Genomic DNA, 12,594 nt, shown 5'->3' with positions numbered 1-12,594 from the left:
AAACAGGCAACCCACAGGGAGAGAGAGCCGCAGATTCACAGGCAAGAGCCATCTACCCAAATATAGATGTCCACATCTGAGTAAGAGAGAGGAATGAGATGCGAGGGAGCTTCTAAGAGGCCTGTAAGTAGACACCTGAAATAGTCATCTTAAACAGCTCTCTCTCTCTTCATTAATAAGGGAAGATGGACAACTAGCTCATGAGGATGCTCAGGCTGGATTCCACTTTGTCCACACAATGTAGCAACAACCCTTACATCACTATTAGCAGGGGCATCCTGGCCAGCAGTAGGCACTTCACCAGGTCTACTCCAGATGGAGGACCTCTCTGTCGAGTAAAATCCCCAGTACTCATGGCCTTCATGTGGCCTTCCGCTCTGGAGATAAGCCCAGGGCTACCAGTCCAGGGCTGGATGGCAGACCATGCAACATTTCCTAGAGCTGCCGGGGCTGGTAGAGCCCAGAGGAGCCCGGTTGGTGCAGGGACGCGCTGCTGCCTGTTTGAAGAGTCTGAGCTGCCTCTCCAGCCTCAGTGCCTCAGCCAGCAGCCGCTGCACCAGGACACCAGTGGCGACCGGTTCTTCAGGCTCTTTAGATGGGCAGATAAAGCCTAACGGCGGTATTGGGATTTAGCCTGTTTTTTATGCTGCCATAAAGGTTTAATTCTATTTTTTTTACTGCTTGATTTTAGATCAATGTTTAATCACAGCTGCGGCCCCTGCCCTGGCTCTCTGAGGACGCTCCTCTCAACACACATGGCCGGCAGACTGACACGGCCTGGCAGGATTCACTGTGGGGTGCTCTTCTCCTGGTCAGCTCTGACACAGGGCCCCACCAAGGCGGACAATGCTTCAAAGAAAGCACAGTGAATTTTGCAGCCACGTATAAATGGCCATCAAATGGTCCCTTACTCTGACATTAATGCTAACACATGGCTGATGTGCTGCCATGACCAGCAGCCCTTGAAGCTGCCGAGCCAACTGCCCTACGCAGCCAGCACCTCTACTCCCCAGGCCGCTGCCACCTCTAGACGGTGTTTCCACAGCAAGGCAGGTAGCAGTGGCTCTGACGGCTGCTCTAAGGTTGGCCAAAAGCAATGCGTTGCCAAGACTGGAAGATGATGTGGGGTGAGACCTAACGGCCTGGTCAGAAACACAAATGTCCTTGCGACATCAAGGGGGTCCCAGTGTGTCCCTCTTCAAGCACCTCTATGTATGGTCACAATGTAGTTCAACTTTACTTAGGTCAACACACAGCACGAGGTGATATCGTAAAATAGCAGCCCAAAATACACAGCCTTTGAGTATCTATTCTGATGGAAGAGTCTGTGACGTCCCAAGGCGATCTGTGTCTGCCCAGGCGTCTGATTCCTCCTGGAGCACCAGCTCTCCTCAGCTTAAACATTCTTGCAGATCCCCTCAGAGAGCAAAGTGACCCGTCCTCTACAGGGTCCCCGAATGCTATCAAATTAAAAGCCCAATTTCAGTGGCTCCAATTTCTCAGCCAGCCATGGAATGGGGAAACAAATCAACGGGGTGATCGTTTCATGGGTTCCCCATGCTATTTAACGTCCCCATAACTCGCGTAATGCTGGGGAGAAAGGAGCGGCTCCTCAGGCTGATGCGAGCTGTGATTCTATTGACCTGTTTTAGGACTCTTCGAAAGAGATGAACTTTTTTTTTTTCCTTTCTCCCTTTTTCCAGATCACTGACTCAGCAAATTAGAACAAGAATATAATTTAGCAATACAGCGGTTTTTGAAAGACACAGTCCCACTCTCCTCATCCCCACCGCCCAAATAGATTTTTTTTTCCCTTCACTATTCATTCAGAGCTGATGCTAATTGAAAACGTAGAACGTGGTTAAGAAAACAGTGGGTTATCTCTTCGGGAAGACATCAGAGGATGGACGATGCCCTCGCACCAGTATGTGAGTTCCAGCTGATGTCAGGGTGATTTTTTTTAACCTTTGCCAGCTTTGTGGGTACACTCACCAGCAGGAAGAGGACAAAAAGGTATACACATGCAGCTGATGGCTAGATTAGCTCCCAAGAAAATCAAACCCAGATTAAGCACAATGCATAGCGGACTCTACAGAGAGGTGTTGGCCCAGAGCAGCCACTCATCTGCAGCACGAAGCAGTCACTGCCAGAGGGAAGCGCGCCCACACACTACCCCTAACACACTGCAGCGTGTCTCCAGCACTCCCAAGGCACCAAGCTCTCACTCACACCACACTGATGGGAACAACCATATTCCTGCCAGACCTGCAAGGCCCCGGTTGAATTTCAGTCCTATCTGATGACTCAATTCACCTGACCTTGCCTGTGGTTCCCACATTAATAATGTACCTTCCCTGGCATTTTTAGCAAGTCAGCACCCTAACCCGGCAGGAGAATTTGCAGCAGCTTCCAAGGCCAAACCCAACAACCTTGTGTTGACATGGTCCCCGTGGACCTCAGAGTTACAGCCCGAGTACCACCACAAGGCCTCACTCTGCTGAGAGCAGAGCAGCCTCTGTGCTCAGTGAATTCAGCAGGAGCAGGGGAGCTCCTGGCATCTCCAAGGATGTACACAATGCATTTGGATTTCCCAAAGGAAATCCAACGAATCCCCTCATGAATTCATACCAATAGAGCCACGATCAGACCCTGGCCCTGGGAGAACTCATTTTGCCTTAGCACAGAAATGTTACCCAGGGTACCAGCTATTGCTTCATCTTTGACAGCATCCAAGAGCGCATTCTGCAACCATTTCCCACCCCAAAACCAAGGGCCTCTTCTCTCCCATTTACAACAAAGAGTGAGCTAAGGGACGGGGATCCAGGTGCACCACAAACATTAATTTCACAGCCACCACCAACTACTCACGAGCTCTACCCTAAAAAGCCTTCCGTCTTTCCATCCTTTGACTCCCTTACCAGGTTAGAAACTGCTCCCTAGCTAGGGACAGTGGATAGCTGCAGTCCCTTTAGTAGAAGGGACACAGGCAGTGAAACTCAAGCTGGAGTTCAGCAGCAGAAACTCTCTGCTACAGATGCCTACAAAAGGGACACCAAACCTCAGCATGTATAGGGCCACCAGCAACCTGGGGAGAGACTCCAGCCCTCATCCCTAACCAGAACAACCCCAGTATGTAAGGGAGGGTTGGGGACTGGGGGCGCTGGGCAAAGCAGATAACTTATGGTGAGAACTGTTAAGGGAAAAGAAAAAAAAGTAAGAAGTACCAGGTGTTTTATTATCTAGGGCAAGATCCAAACCCAGGAGAGCAGCCCAAGAGAAGGGTTAGGGTGCCTGACAGGGGCCGGTTACCTCCAGTGCTGCAGAAGGCTTCTTTTTGAGTTCTTCACATTTTCGGAATTTGCAAATCTGGTGGCCAGTTTTGCGATTCCTACAACTGCTGCACTGCTCGCAGTTTATCCGTCTTCGGCAGGGCGGGCACATGCCACATCTTTTCCGTTTCTTTTTCCCCGAATTGATGGCAGATGCCAATTCATTCTGCATTGGATACTCTGCCAAGCCAGCCATATGGAGCGCGCTCTCTGCCAGAAACACGCCAGCGGGGGTCATAATGAAAAGGCCTGGGTTGATGGGAAAAGCCCCCAGGTAAGGAAAATCAGAGGGGCTGTTCATTGTCTCTGCAGCTGAGACCGCCTCCATATCAGAGATACCAGTCCCATGGTCGCTTGCTAGAGGAATATGCTCCTGTACCACTCTTTTGAGCATTTCTGTCGACTGAGCAAACTGTTGTAGGGCGTTCTGTCCTTCTGAGGAGATTTCTGACACCCTGTCTAATTTGCTCAGCATACTAGAGATGTTTTTGTGCTTTGAGGTAGAATTACTTTTATCCACAGTTGCTTCATTGCCATTAGTTAAGGACGTGCCTTTCTCTGAATGTTCGCTTACCGAGCTGCTGCTACCAAAGGTGGAATAGTGGGAGAGTGGACGGGACTTCTTAAGACTTTTGTTCAAAGGTTCACTTATTATTCCACTTTTGTTCCTCCTCTCGGAGTTGACAGGGGGTTGAGAGTCATCTTGGTTATTTTTTTCCAACGTGTCTGGCTTGTTCCCAGTGTCTTGATGGGAGCCCGAATTCGACATGGTGCACAGAGCAAAACAGCAATATCAAACCAAAAAAAAAAAACCCCAAAAACCAAAGCAAAAGACCCCCAAAGCCCCTCTTGCAGCACCAACACACCAACCACCGGAGAAAGCTTAAATAGGAACGCTCATGAACGGGGCGTATCCTCCAAGGTCGGCTGCAAAGGTCTTCAGTACAATTTCAGTGTAAAGACATAGTCTGCGGCTCTGATACAAAACATACGGCTCTGGAAGTAGAAAATAAAAGAGAGTTAGTACTGGCAAGAGCAAACAGGCTTTTCAAAGCAGCTCTTCCTCCCCCTGCAATGAAAGTCTCAGCGCCACGAACAAAGAAACTCCAGGGAACGGACCTCAGTGGAGATCCGTTCCGCTGCTCCTTAAAAGGGTCGCCATCCAGAGAGAAATCGGGGGGTTACAAAGGAAGTCCTGGCCTGGGAGCAATGTCACTCTGCTGTTTAAAGACTCTCTGTGCCCAGCTCTCCTCCCCCTGAGGACTGAAATCCCAGGGAAGTCACGGGGCTCCTCTGCTCCACTCCAGCGGCGGGCGGCCCCGATGCTGGAAGGGGCTGCAGGCACTCGCAGGCCATCCCAGACCCCCAGCCCATGGCCGCCTGGCCCTCACATTCCAGCCCGTGTGCCCCCCTCCTGCCCACCGAGGCAGGCACAGCAGCCAGGAAGCCGGGTACAGGACCTGACAGAGCACCCGGAGGGACCGCGGGCTCCCGGGACCTCTCTGTTGAAGCTGCTCTCTCCCAGCTCAGGCCAGCATTGCCTCCGTCCTCCTCCTCGCTCCGAGGTCCTCATCCCCCTGCTCTCCGAGCTCTTCGAGCAGGGCGTCCAGCCTGCAAGCACTGCACCCACCCTTCCAGGAGAGGGAGGGATGGACCATCAGTCTGCCCAGGCAATGAAACCCACCCAGCGCCCCGAGGCCAAGCAGGAACTACAGCCACCTGCTGATTTTTATTTTCTGGTCTCATGAACACAGAAATATTAAGGAGCAAGTGTGACAGAGACCCCTCCTCTCTGCTCTAAGGTGGAGAAACAGAAAATTTAGACAGGCCTGACTGCTTCTTGCAGTGAAGACCCCCAACCTGTCCACTCGCACAAGCACACTGGAGAGCTAAGGCGAGAGCTACACTGTCCACCTCCTAGGCCCAGCTCTGACCCCCTCCAGCCAAAAAAAACAGAACAGCCCACTACCCACCCACCCGCACCTTCCCCCCGATGGCCACCCTGCTCGCACAGCCGCAGCATTTGCCCCATTGTGCCGGAGCAGGAAGGGACTAGATGGTGCAGAAGCGCACCCCCCCCTCTTGGCGCGGCTTCCCCGGCGCGGGAGGCAATGCCGCGGGACCCTCGGGCAGGTCTGGGGCAGCTGGGCCCAGCGTGGCTGCAAACACTTGTTGTTGTGAAATTCCTCCTCCTCCCCTCCCAAGCACGTACGCACGCACGCACAGGCACCACCGGAGTAATCAGGCTTCAGAGGAGAAAAGCTCCAGGGCTTAGCGGAGCGGGAACCCACATCCCCACCCAGCAGTAGCTGGGGGAGGGCGCTGCGGTGGGAGGCCTCCTCTTCCCTCCGCTGCCCCCAGGAAGGGTTGCCCCTGCTGCCCCGGCACGCAGGCAGCGTTGCCCTGCTCCCAGCACTCCCGCGGGTCCTCCTGGCAGTCCCGTATCCTCGCCGTGCCGGGGCTCTGCCCCCGGACGACTGCGGGGACAAAGCCAGGCCAGGAGAGCGCCGCCGGGACCCGCGGCACCCTGCCCGGGAGCGGCGCGCGCAGAGCATGGAGCAGCCCTGGGGCGCTCTGAGGCTGCCCACGCGCCCTCCCTCCGCCGTTGCCTCATCCCAGCGCGGCCCCACGGCAAGCCCGATGGCGCGCGCACCCCTCTGAGGGACGGAGACACGGCGGGGAGCGCAAGGCTGCATGCGCCCCGCCGCGCCGCTCTGCCGTTAAACGCTTACGGGGGCAAGAAGCCCGAGCCAAACACCACATTACTGGAACAGGAAGCCAGCCCATCTCACCCCGATAGAGGAGACGGCTCGCCTGCAGAGAAAAACACCCCCACCCTCGCGCTGAAACCGCTTGCTTCAGCTGCTGTGGGATTTAAGACGCAGCGTGGATCGATGCAGGACTCGGGTTCCAGCCCAGAGCTCTCAAATTCCCGTGGGGAGGGAGGGGGCCGCAGCAGGACAGCCTGCCCTTCCCCAGCCCCCGGCCACGTGGGGAGCACAGCGCCCCAGCCCCGGGCGCGGGAAAGGTCGCCAGCGAGGACCGCGGCGCATTTGGGACGCGCCTCCTGCCCGGGAGCCGCAGGGTGCCGGAGGGCGTGCCAGCGAGCAGCCGTGCTGCCGCACGGCCGCGGGACTGGCCCAGCCGCTGCCAAGGGAGCAGCGGGGCCCAGCCCAGGCTCGTTCCAGCAGCGTTAGGACGGGTCACACCTTAATGACAAAAGCTGCCGGTGCTGGGGCCAGAAGGGGAGCACGGCAGGAAAAGCATCTAACGGGAGGATGTGAGATAAAGCCGCTCGGCGGCTTTATCTCACGCCCTCCTGCGACTGCCTTTCCTGCGGCCCTTCTCCTCTTCCGCCCCTCGGCGCAGCAGTCCCGCTCCCCTCCACGGCGGGCAGCGCACCCCTGCCTCGCCGCTCCTCGGGCCGCCGCGCCGCCCCGCTGCACAGCAGGGACTGCCACAGCAGGCCAGCAAAGGAGGATGCCGCCGGGGCGAGGGTGCCCGCGCCGGGCGGGAGCTGCTCAGGGCTTGCAGGTCTGGCGTGCAAGACCGGAGCCGGCCTCGCCCCCCTCCAGCGGGCGACGCGAGCACGGCGGGCGCTTCGCGCGGCGCCTTGCATCCATCCGGAAGGGGGAGGAAGGGCCAGAGGCACCAGGTTCCCGGGCTCCCCATGCCACGGCAGCGGAAGCTTGGTTATTCCCTTGCATCGCTTGGTGCTGAACGACCGGCCCTTTCCCGCTGCAGCTGGAGGGGGAGACAGAAGCGCCCGCTGCATATGAAATTGGTTTGCCTCCGCTCGCCGCGCTACAGCGGGCCTGGCTCAGCTGGTTCTCTGCACTTTGCAGAAAGAGGCCACGGCACAGACACCTCCAGCGCTCTTGCAAGCCCGTGGCTACAAGCCCCTGCTGAGCACCGCTGTGGGATGCCTTCAGCTGATGAGGAAGGAGCTGTAATTGGGGTAGCGGGGTGGCCAGCAGGCTGCTCTAATTAAGCAGCCTCTCCTCTGCAGGTCCTGGCTGCAGGGTGGACGCCGGTAGGTGAGGCGGCACAGCACGGCAGCACGGCTCCCGCGGCGAATGCCACACCAGCACCCGGCCTCCCGATGCCGCAGCAACACGCCGGGGGCTGCTCCACACTGAGCTGGTGCCGGCAGCGGCAGGAATGGCGGCGCCGCCGCTGCCCCAGCCTCGGCCCCACCGTGCCCAGGCAGCGGGCTCCTGGACAAGCCCTGCTGCTGAGCTGGGATCTGCAAGGCCCAAGCACCACGCTGGATCAATCCCGGATTTACCAGCCTGCTGAGCTCACATTTCTGGCCTGTCTGTAATCTTGTGGAGTTTAAGCTGCAGCTGATATTGCTCAGACACCTTTTGGGGCTCTTTGCTGTGTTCCCTTCTTAAAACCTCAAACACGTGTCTCCAGCCTTGATGCTTCAGTGGCTCGGCAGCATCGGAGCGCCGGCATTAATCCCAGAGAAGGGGCCTCTGGCCAAAAACAAGAGCAGCAGCAAGAGGGGCAGCAAAAGTCCACCTTGCTCCTCAGAGGAGACCTCGAAGCGTGTCTGCAAGGGGCTCTCCGCCATGCAGAGCTGCAAGGGGCTGGCTCTCCACACCGCAGGGCCCTGTTCCCAGCCCCACTCACCGGGCGACACGGTCTGAGCACCAAACCAGGAAAGACACTGGCTCCAGGACGTCGGTCACCAGCTGGACCCAGCAAGAGCTTGTCACTATCGCAACTCATCGCTGCGTAACGTCAACAGCAAAGTCCCTCACGTTTGGCTCCCTCCCCAGCTCTGCTCCTGGCAGCCTTGCACCTCCGCACTTCTCTGCACAGCCACGCGCTGCAGTCTCCATCTCCATCAGTTATTTCCAAGGGCACATCTTCCCCCACGGTCGGCCGTAACGGCCAGCCTTCTCCAGCTGGCTCTATCAGGGAACTACTCTGCGCTCCCACCCCACTGCATAAATCAGGCCCAGCAGCTCTGAGCCCCCACCAGCCGGGTGTACACAAATATCAGGTTCGAGACCATCCCACAGCCTCCTCTAACAGGAACCGATCATTGCAGAGCATGAAAAAAGGGGAAGGATTTTATATGCTGATCATAAATGGCTTTCCCCAAGGCCGATGGGGACCAAGAGGGATTCCTCACTCCTGAGCTGCTGCAAGTTCAGAGGAAGGTGCAAGGTCCTGCTTCTTGTTTCTCCCCCACCCTCTTGCCATCAGGTCATGATACCGGCACAGGACTGACTATCTCCAGCCAGCAGCCAGCCTCGCCATGAATACCTCTGTGGCAGCCTGGGCTGGGACTGGAGGTCTCCCTGGGTCCTCCTGCAGCAGCAGGTGACAGTGCACCAGTGGGACAAGGCCACCACAGCCCATCCAGCACAGCTCCTTCCACTGCCACCCTTTAGGTCAAGGGATCCTGGGCCCCGTCAGACAGGTACCACCTCAGCCCAAGCCGGCAGGCCAGCATGCTGCCAGCATTCACACCCAGGGCTTGCATGCCCTCGCTCTAGAAAGTGCCCAGCTGGTGGTTCAGAAGGGGCGGCCAAGCTGAGCGGCCCCATCACCGCACAATCCCACCATTGTCCGGACTGCTGCTTCGGCCCCTCCAGCTCCTGCCATCTGGAACCGCCTGGCGTTGCCCCTCGCTGCGTCTTCAGCTCCTGCACAGCCCAGCTGCGCTCATTCCGCGGTCCCGTGGGGCTCAGGCTGCTCCTCCTCCATGGCAGCATACACCAGGCAAGGATGCCAGTCACAGCACCTTGCTCCCATGCTGGACCCAGGAGCCCAAGAGCCTCACAGAGCCAGCAGGGAGAGAAAGCCTCTTGCAAACACCAGCAGCAGATTTCCGAGGGAAAGAGCTTGCTGAATTGCCTATGATGTGCCCATTTTACTGTGCCGAGGAGGCACAGGGCGGTGTGTGGGCAGGACGTGCCCATCCCCACGCCATCACGTGGAGCCCCCAGGACTTGCCTGCAGACCAGCTATAGGGTGCCCAGCCGACCCACGTGCACAGGAACCCCCTGCCCACCCACTGGGACCACACAGCCCCAACAGCGTGAACAACCCGGCACATCCCAGCTACTCATTACCACCCTCTGCCCAGCCAGGCTGCTAATTGCTGGGGGGTGCAGGGGGATTAATTATCTTAATCCCCTCTTTATGACTGACCTGAGTAAAGGCAGACAGACACCCCCCCTTCTGTTCCTGCCCCTTTTCCGGCCCCCAAGCCCCCAGAGAATGCACCGGGCAGTGTCATCTGGGTCCATCAGAAGGTGCTTAGTTTCAGACACAGCATTAAGGACCATGTGATGCACCCATTCATTCAGGTCTTTACACCAAGCAGCTTAGCAGGCTGGAGAGATGCCAGGGTTCAAGGGGATGCTGTCAAGGTCAGGAGGTCCAAAATCAGACCCAACGGGCCGCCAGCCCTTTGCAAATGGTCCAGACAGTTCTGGAGGGTGGCTTGGAGAGGTGCTGGGCCACTGGCCCTGTCCCCGCTGTGTCCCCCGTCGGAGAGATGTTTCAGAACCCAGCATGCCGTGGTGTGGGGAAGCGAGCCACGCCAGTGGCTGCAGGCCCATGGCAAGAGGGACCAAAGGAGACGATGCGCCAAGCCTGGGACCGCACTGAGAATGTCCCCGTGCACCCAGCACCACAGCTTTCACCCGGGGCAGTGGCCACAAGCAGGGGGAAGTAGAGCCCTGGTGAGCCCCAGCATGTGGCCAGGCACGGATGCCACGAGTCCAGGTCATGCCACTTGGCGACAGGACAGGACAGCATGCTGCAGAGGAGCCCTGCCATAGTGGCTGAGGCTCAGCACCCAGCTCGGGGCAGAGAGGCACAGCGACCTTGTCTCATGCGTCACGGTGTGCAGCAAGGGGGTGCCACCAGGGCCATGCACCCTGCAAAGACAGCAGGGGGGCTGCAAGATGAGACTCTGCTCCTCGCTGGGGCCTCCTACTACCCACTACCCCCAGCAAACGCGCTGACACCTTGCAAAGACCAAAGCATTATCCTCACGGGCTCCTCTCCAAAACCCAGTTCTCCAGAGAGGTCCCAGGCATGCACTGAGCCCGTGGCTGTTGAGAGCTGCAGAAAGGCTCTGAAAGCCCCGGGGCTTCACGTGACCAGCGACTTACCGCACTGACCCAGGCTTTGCTCATTGCCAGGAGAAGGCTGCTGCTGCAGCTGACCCACGGTAACTTGGACGCTCCCACTTGTCCTTCCCCGTTCCCAGAGAAAGGCCTATGTCCACAGAAGGGACTCGGGAGCCCCAAGAGCTTGCCTGGAGCTGCGCCCAGAGAAGGCAGCTCTGCCCAGCGGACTCCCCACCCCAGCAACCGTGACCGCCAGCCTGGGATGCCTCAGCGGGGCAAGCCAGTATCCTTCTCCCACATCCCAAGCGAGGAAGAAAGGCAGCCTGGCCCCGCACCAGGCCTCTCCTTTTCCCTGGGGTTCACCCAAGAGCTCAACTTGACGTATCTCAAACCTAAGCCACCTCATTTCTCCCCTTCTCTGCTCTCAGCCAGGGCTCAGATCTGGGTTTCCCCACGGGGTCCCTGGTTTTGCTCAGAGGTGGGGTATGCAGAAGTTCGGTGCGCTGCCTGCCTCTGCTCAGATGGGAGAGCTCTGGTCCTCATCACCACAGCCCAGCCAGGGGCTCTCGTTACAGCACGATGTTATGATAATGCTAACAACTCAAAAAAAGGTTGCAAAAAGATCTCAAATGCCCCAGCACCTGGAGAAACAGTCATCAACTGACGGACTAAGAGTCTCCCTGATTGCAGGAACCATTTATCATAAGAGGGGAGCAGGAGAGAGGAGCTTTGCTTCTTGTAAAAATGACAGATTGCGATTTCCAACCCCCCTGTATTATTTCACTGTCCGCTGCCCAACATTACTGGAAAGTAATCAGCTCCTTCAGATGTAAAATCTCTTGTCTTTAAAAATAACTTCTGCTTTCCTTTAATTTTAAATAAATCAATCTCCTCCCGTAACAGCCACTGTTCATTCAGCCATGCACAGACACGACTGTAAAGAGAGGAAAAAAAGAAGAAAAGCCGAAGCCGAGGTGCTCCCAGGCTCGAGAGACAAAGAGAGAAAATAAAAGTTCTGCTTTTTAAATTCTTTCAGCGCCGCGCTCTCCCCCATTGTGCGCTGCTTGGTGGGCGCTGGGGCCACGGCATTGTCTGGCCGGCAGAGGTGGAGCAGACGTACGACGGAAGGGAAACCGGCGTCTTTTCAGCCTCAAAAAAGGAGGCACTAAGTGGCGGTAATTGTGTACACTGCAGGATTTTTGTCCCCGCTTCCTCCCCCCTTCACCTCCTCCCCAGCCAGCCAAGGCAGCAGCCAGCCGCCCAGCGCAGCCTTCCACCTCCTTTGCAAAGTGCTGGTGAGAGACTCGGCCGCACCGTGGCTGGTCCCAACAAGGAGCAGCATCGCCACTACCCTCAGCACCCATCCCCAGGGTTTCTCTCTTTCCAAGGCATCCCTGGAAAGAGTTAGATACAGGGAGGCAGTGTGTTATTGCTGGCCACCAGGGCCGAAGCTGGAGGTGCCTTCCTAGCTAAAAGCCTTTGCAGCTCTGGAGAAGGGGAGTCTGGCCTCTGCAAGCCATCATTGCCTTAGCAGCTGTACGAGTCTTGGTAGATCAGTAGCTTGTTTTTCTTGGTCTACAGAAAAACGGTCCCTGTCTCAGCCACGGCCTTGGCCACAGACACTCCACGGTGGCAAAGGGATGTTAAATGGACCTGTCAAGCAGCATGTATTGAGCAAGAGAACTACAGAGCTGGCTCTTGTCTCATGACACCCATGCAAGGCCTGGGTTTCATCCCCCAGTAGTGCTGTGCCACAGCTTTTCCCCTGCTCTGACACTCCACATACCCTAAGGCGATGGTCAGCCATGGGCTCTCACAGGCCATCTGAGCTGCTGCACCATCCTGGCTGGCAGACGAGGACATGGCATCTCTGCAGCCAGGAGAGGAGGGCTGTGGGTGGTGTGCGTGACACCCTCGATGCATGCTGGCCACTGTGTTTCACACCATCCTCTCTTCCTCACAGCAGAGAAAAGCTAGCAGGTTTGATGGGACCACCACTCTGTTGCACCATTGCTAGTCAGAAGGTCCAGAAGCAAAACAAGGAAGGAAAGGCTCACGAGAACAAGCAGAACCAGAGCGAGATTCAGGCAGCTCCAATCTCAGCGCAGCAGCACCCAACTCAGCTCCCAAATACCCAGCTTCCACAGCAGAATCAGCGCCAGAAT

The 12,594-nt window shown here is 57.2% G+C and overlaps 1 protein-coding gene across 3 annotated transcripts in view; it reads right to left on the bottom strand.

Annotated features, from left to right (window-relative positions):
• Positions 1–12,594, bottom strand: part of CXXC5 (CXXC finger protein 5) — a 57,588-nt gene that overhangs the window by 4,619 nt on the left and 40,375 nt on the right. For 2 of the 3 annotated variants that reach the window (XM_067304718.1, XM_067304719.1), the window contains exon 2: positions 3,310–4,325. In XM_067304718.1, coding sequence (XP_067160819.1) covers positions 3,310–4,098 — 789 coding nt within the window. In that variant the 5' untranslated portion in view covers positions 4,099–4,325. Of the gene's footprint in view, positions 1–3,309; positions 4,326–6,121; positions 6,165–12,594 lie in introns of those variants that run through there. The other variant, XM_013954540.2, reaches the window with a different exon arrangement.

This window comes from Apteryx mantelli, chromosome 14 (assembly GCF_036417845.1).
Source record: "Apteryx mantelli isolate bAptMan1 chromosome 14, bAptMan1.hap1, whole genome shotgun sequence".
Lineage (NCBI taxonomy): Eukaryota > Metazoa > Chordata > Aves > Apterygiformes > Apterygidae > Apteryx > Apteryx mantelli.
The sequence above is the reverse complement of the archived record's forward strand: the minus strand, read 5'-3'. Positions and strand labels throughout refer to the sequence as shown.